Source organism: Octodon degus, unplaced genomic scaffold (genome assembly GCF_000260255.1).
Source record: "Octodon degus isolate 3935 unplaced genomic scaffold, OctDeg1.0 scaffold00110, whole genome shotgun sequence".
In the NCBI taxonomy this organism is placed as follows: domain Eukaryota; kingdom Metazoa; phylum Chordata; class Mammalia; order Rodentia; family Octodontidae; genus Octodon; species Octodon degus.
Genome location: NW_004524686.1, coordinates 6537714 through 6543987, shown reverse-complemented (window position 1 = coordinate 6543987; position 6274 = coordinate 6537714). Strand labels below are relative to the sequence as shown.

At 35.5% G+C, this 6274-nt stretch overlaps 1 protein-coding gene across 2 annotated transcripts in view; it reads left to right on the top strand.

The window, feature by feature from the left end:
* The window catches only part of F9 (coagulation factor IX), a 44608-nt gene that overhangs the window by 8244 nt on the left and 30090 nt on the right, over positions 1–6274 (top strand). For both annotated transcript variants that reach the window (XM_023699087.1, XM_004639342.2), the window contains exon 4: positions 3716–3829. In XM_023699087.1, the coding sequence (XP_023554855.1) occupies positions 3716–3829 (114 nt within the window). The remainder of the gene's footprint in view (positions 1–3715; positions 3830–6274) is intronic.

Here is a 6274-nt window from a genome sequence, read left to right as displayed (position 1 = left end):
GAATGGCAAATAAATGACCAGCACTTCTAACAGTCCAACCCAGACTAATATACCCTGCAAAACTCTCAAGTATAATGGAGAAGTGAAATATTTCCATGACAAAGAACAACTTAAGAATTTCATGGTGACAAAGCCAAGCCTATACAGACTATTAAATGATGTTCTAGAGAGGGAGCAAAATGATCACAACTCCATGAATGAGAATGGAAAGAACCCACTAAATAGGGCAAACAATTAAGCATAGGAGAATAAGAGGTGTACGAAAGTAGTCTTTCAGTTATTCTTTTGTATACAGCAGCAAAATATTTCCATCAACATACTCTACAAATGGACTTCTCCTGTACACTATGGATCATGATTCCATCTGTGTCTACAGGGTGGAATTCAAGGAAATAGCATTAGCTCAGTCCCACAAGTGCCACCTGGGCACCAGTAAGTGTCATGGACATTATCCACATCCACAACACACTAGAACTTTGTGCAATATCCTATCCCCAAACTGTTAGAAGTGCAATATATGTTTTAGAGATGGGACTCTAGTCTGAATGTAAGACTCATTTATGTTTCATACACAATTTATATGAATAGCTTAAAGGTAATTTCATATAATATTTTCAGTAATTTTGTACATGAAACCAACTTTCATGGTATGGTATGATATTGCTTTTCAAAGATCTGAATTTTGGAGCAATTTTTATTTGAGTATTCATTAAGGATGCTCAAGTTTCAGCACTTTTTATCATCTGATGTATCATAGCATCTTCTCTTGTACAATTTATCACTGATTTTCTCAGCCTTACTAGAATATAGGTTCCATTTTGTCAGGGAATCAATTATTTCATTTCTTAGTGGATTCCTGGCACTTGCAACATCTGCAACAGAGCCACTTAGTGAATATGTGTCCAATAAGGTGCCTAAAAAGAGGAAAAGTCAAATTTTAATGTCAATTTGTTTTATTTTATTTTATTATTTTTAAGGTATTCAATAGTGGTTGACAACTAATTTCAAAACTAATTTCAAATGTAGCAATAGGACTTTGAGGGAAGTCTTACAGGTTAGCATGCCTAACACCATCTGGAAGGATGGAAACAAATTAACCTGGATACCAAATTCACTGACTTCCACCAGTTTGAGGTCCAATTCTATGTTCTACAGTTCCTGTCCTAGAGACACTATGCGACATTCTCATACCTTTATAACTCATGGTATTCCATTTTTGTTTTTAATCCAGGAGAGAAAAAAAGTGATCTTCTCGATTATATTGTTTTATCTACCTTTCCTTGTTCTTATAAAGGAATATTACCATGCCTATTTCTATTGAACACTTAAAATTCTTCCAATTTGTAAAAAATTCTCTATTGCTACTGAATTTAAGTATTTGAATCTCATGACTTATTTTTAAAAGCAAATTAATGTCTACTTTTCCAAACATAATGTTGCTGGATGCATTTAAATTTCCATGACCCCTTCAGTGCCTATCCTCCAAACATCCCAGCCCTAGTAACATATTATAAATTCGGCCCTTGCCTAGGCATTCATATAGATGTATAAGTTCCTATACTTTGGGTGTGGATACCTGGGAAATACCAAGGAAAGACTTATGACACTGCTGCTTTGCATATCAAAAATAAAGCAACAAGAACAGACCACCAAGGAAACACACTCAATGTTTCCTTTCCCTGGCTGTAAAAATTCCTAACCATCATAAAATTACCTATGCTATCTTGCACACAGTGTGGGTTCCTAGGCTCCTCTCCATTGTCCTACTCTCTACCCCTGACTCATCATTCAAAGAGCCTGGCTGAAAAATCATCACCCAAGCACACTACCTAGTGTCTGTTTGGCACTTCTCAAGGTGCCTTTTACAGAAGTTTCTAGAATGACTATCATATTGTACCCTCACACTATCCTTGTGAGGAAAACATAATGAATTCCATTTTGAAGAGAACAAACTGAGGCTTAGCAAGGTTAATTGTCTTGCCAAACATCACTCAGCTGGGAAGCAAAGCCCAGAAGAGAACCCAAGATCTCTACTACCCAACCCCTTGCCTTCCAATCTAAACACAGTTGCTGATTAAACAAGAACCTAGCAGTTTTAAATGGAAATCTCTCACTTGGCAAGGTCCTGTCTTTTGTTGTTTTTGACCCATGCTGACCATGGCTTTGTCTCAACCAAAAGTACACACAGACAAGAACCCAAAGGAGGACTAAATGCAGGGTAAAATGACACTCATTTTAAAGATATGTTTCAGCAAATGAGTTCCTGTGTAGCTGGCTGCAAGCCCAGACCCTTTCAATGAAACATCCTAAATAATTCAGAATTGTTGGTCTATAATATAAAGTGCAAATGTAGTTCATTTTTAGACCAGTTCTGAACATCAATAATAATAAACCAGAGATAATGTATTTTGTTTTCATAGAATTGGAATAAATTAAAGTATCTGCACAAAAGCACATTGGATCAAGGGCCAGAGGGGACAAGGTCTAATTTTTACAGCAAGCAGATTTTCCACAGAGAGTGTATTTCTCAGAAAAGGATATTATTCTCTTAGTCAATAGAGCCTGAATACATGCTTCTGGCAAAGAGGGAAGACAGGCAGACATATACACACTAGATATCAAAGAGGGGTTTTTGTAAGATTAATAAGTAGAAATTTTCCTTTGGTTTCCCCTATTGTCTTTTTTTATTCTTACCACCTTTTTTATCTCTTACTCTTTTCTCTCTCACTTACCAAGTCTTATTGAAAATGGGAGCTGTTTTTACATCAGGGTTGTTTTTCATAGCTCAAAGTGTGTACCACTCTCCCTTCTGGTTGTACCCATTCTCTTGTCCTGGAGATTCCTTAGAAGTATGAGTTAAGTTAGAAAACTAAAAAATCAGACTCAAAGGTTCTTTTTTCACCTTGACCTTCCTCTTCTTTATTCCTTTCTCTTCCTTGATTACTACCCATTTCTTCAAAGGCCTTCAGGAACTCTGTAAACGTGGAAACTTCAGAAAAGGGAAAATAAAAACAGCCACTCCATAAATAAAGCACAACACAGAATCTTTTTAAATTTCTTATGATCTTTTGAGCATTATGTCTCACTTCATCTAGACCACTTGAAAGATAATTTGTAGACAGGAAACTATCTCAAAGCAAAAACACATTACCTCTGGCATCTTGTCTATTGTCTTCAGCACTTATAGCACATGACAAACATTAAATGATGCCACATAGAAGTGTACACATTTGCTCCATGCTCACACCATGAGTACCTTGAGTGGAAGTATCATTTCTCTTCCAGCTCAGGTTGTTCTGCAATGCTTGTAATAAAGTAAGTCTTATATGACATATAGATAATGTTGCTTGAAGTGATCTGATTTAGAATTATCTCTGCATTGTTCTCTAAAGGATTGAAGGTCTTGACCATGTGCTCATATGCTGCATTTCTATTCAAAGATATTCTTATTCCTTTTCCCTTTGATTGCATGAATTATCGACATATCTTCCTAGAGGCTCTTTGCTCTGATACTGTTTGCTCTACAACCTTGGCTGGGGTGAATTTTAGAAACTCAGGAAGACAGGGAAATCACTTCCTATGGGCAATTGACCTCCAGGTCAGTAGTTCTGCTTTAACCCCATGCAGATTTCCCTTTCCCATAACTCTATGAAAGAGAAGACTGGACATTCTGAGCAACTGATCTGATAATTCACTTTCCTAACCTATCTCAAAGATGGAGATCAGTGTGAGTCCAATCCATGTCTAAATGGTGGCAGCTGTAAGGATGACATTAATGCCTATGAATGTTGGTGTCGACTTGGATTTGAAGGGCAGAATTGTGAATTAGGTAAGTAACAATTTTTATTATTCTTTATTCAAAGATTTTTGAAACCAGATGGGACTAGAAAATGCAACATTTATATAACATAAGTATCTCCTGAAAACATACTTTGAAATAGTATAAATATTCCTTCCACCTGTTGTCATAGTTTTCAAGATGTGAGTTCCAGAAATTGTATTAAGAGCAATAACAAGATTTGGTAGCAATATTAAGTGATACTGTTGTTACTCTTGATTTTCTTATTAATCTTTATAGAGGCTGTACCATTATCATCCTTATTTTATGAACATGAGCAAACTTCTGTTCCCAGAGTTCAAAATCACAGAGATATAAGTGACTAAACCAAAATTTCAATTCTAATTTGACCAAAACCCATGCTTCTAACAACTAGACTATAAATTCTAAGAAAAATTAACCCACAAAGTTGCTTGAAATTGTGACAAAATTGCGATCATCCTAGGAAGTAGAGGTCAATTACATATAGAACCAGGGTATAACAGGCCAATTTTCGCATATAATAGGAACATACAAAGTATTTCATATGTTAAATATATTGATAAAGATCATAAGTCATTCTTGAATTTGATAATGTTGCTTATATCAAGAAAGTAATGTAGGATCATGGATGCAGCTCAGTGGCATGGCACCTGCTTGGTAAGTGCAAGATCCTGAGTTAGATTCCTGATAATAAAAAAAGAAAGAAAAATAATACAAGAAGTCTAGGATTACTGTATATTGTTTGTTCTCATAACCTAGAATATTTCTTGAGGCTTTAGTAAATGGAACACTAAACTACCAAAATCCTTTACCAACTTAATTATTACCTCTGGACGCAATGCAATTGGTATTGTGACTGTGAAAAGCATGCAATGCAAAGAAAGGCTCTCTTTCTACTCTGAAATCTAGAAAAATAGAGACATAATCCTAAGGAAAGAATTGAGCACCACAGGCTACTTGACTAAGGATAAAGAGTAGAAAATTAGCAGGACACTTAAGGCATTACAGCCATCTGCCTGACAGATGAAAAAGACACAAAATGAAGTGAAATGTGGCAGCTGCACTTGTCCTATTGCGAAAGGAAAAAAAGTCACTCATAATGTTCAGAAATCCTTTCAACGCTAAAGGGAAATTCATTGATCATCTTCCTTTGAGATCTAAATGATCTTAGAAAAAATGAAAAAGGGACGATGCAAGAGCACTCAAAAAGGAAAAAAATAGTGACTGCAGCTGGATGAACTAGTAAGCCTGGCCTTCCAATCCTTTAGGCTTCCTAGTGTGGCAACAAACCAATGCCTAGATTACCTTTTCTGTGGGTGTCTTAGTTGGTTCAACATTTTTAGAGTGCTATTTTCATTTGAAAGGTTGTAATTTTTAATTCTGATTTTCCTAGATAAACTTGATCTTGTTATTATGGAAACCTATAGAAATCTTTCATGTCATTACTTACCATCAGCTTACAAAATAGAGTTATTGGAGGTGAAGGAATGAGTAATTCAATTAGTCTTACTTACAACTGAAGGGCACATTGTACTAAACTATCATTTAAAAAAGTCATTATTTAGTTTAAAATTACAGATACTTAAAAGGAATGAAGATTGTAGCCTGAAGGAATGGAAATACAAACATAAAACTTCTATATCGGGGTTAACTACAGGTGTAAGGTTATGGTTCACAGAGAAAAAAATACTAAGACCACACCTGGCCAACTCACATGCCTATTTGGACAGTCCTCTGCAGGCCAACTGAAACTACTTACACACTTGACCTCTAGTGTACATTGATCTCACCCAAGCAATCTATCAAGGTTTAGAGAAACCTTTCAGCTCCATTATTTCAGAAACAAAATAGAAATTCTCTCAAAATGCCCTATATGTCAGGCACTAGAGGAAAGCAGCAACAAAAGGATATACAAACTTTCATTTAAGCTTGTTGTTTTAAACTGAACTAAGGACTAAACACAAAGACACTAGATAGCATAGTTTACAGAGAAGCTTGGGCCCAAGCCTCTTCTTTTATCCTGTCATAGAAAGTGATGAAGATTTTCATTGTTAAGATCTTTTTGCTTTCTCTTTCCCTTGATCATAAGGCTCTTCCTCAAGGGAGAGAGGTACAAACAGCCAGGGCATGCTTTCCACTTGGAATAATAATTGATTGGCTACTGGGTGCTTTTAACTAAAATAAAAATCCCTTTATGTACCCAGATGCACCTCAAGTCCAAATGGCTTTTATTTTTTAATATTAATTTTATTGAGAAAGAAATAGCATTGAGAGAGTTTCAAAATAGGTTAATAGGGCAGTTACAATAATTAATACATTGCATATTGTTGTCTTCATAGTAGTTATTCATAGTACAAGATGCAGACATGATATCTTGTCTAAACACTATTACTATAAATCTTTCTTCTCATTGAACTAAGAGAAAACAGCTGTGTATCTATCCTATTTTGTATA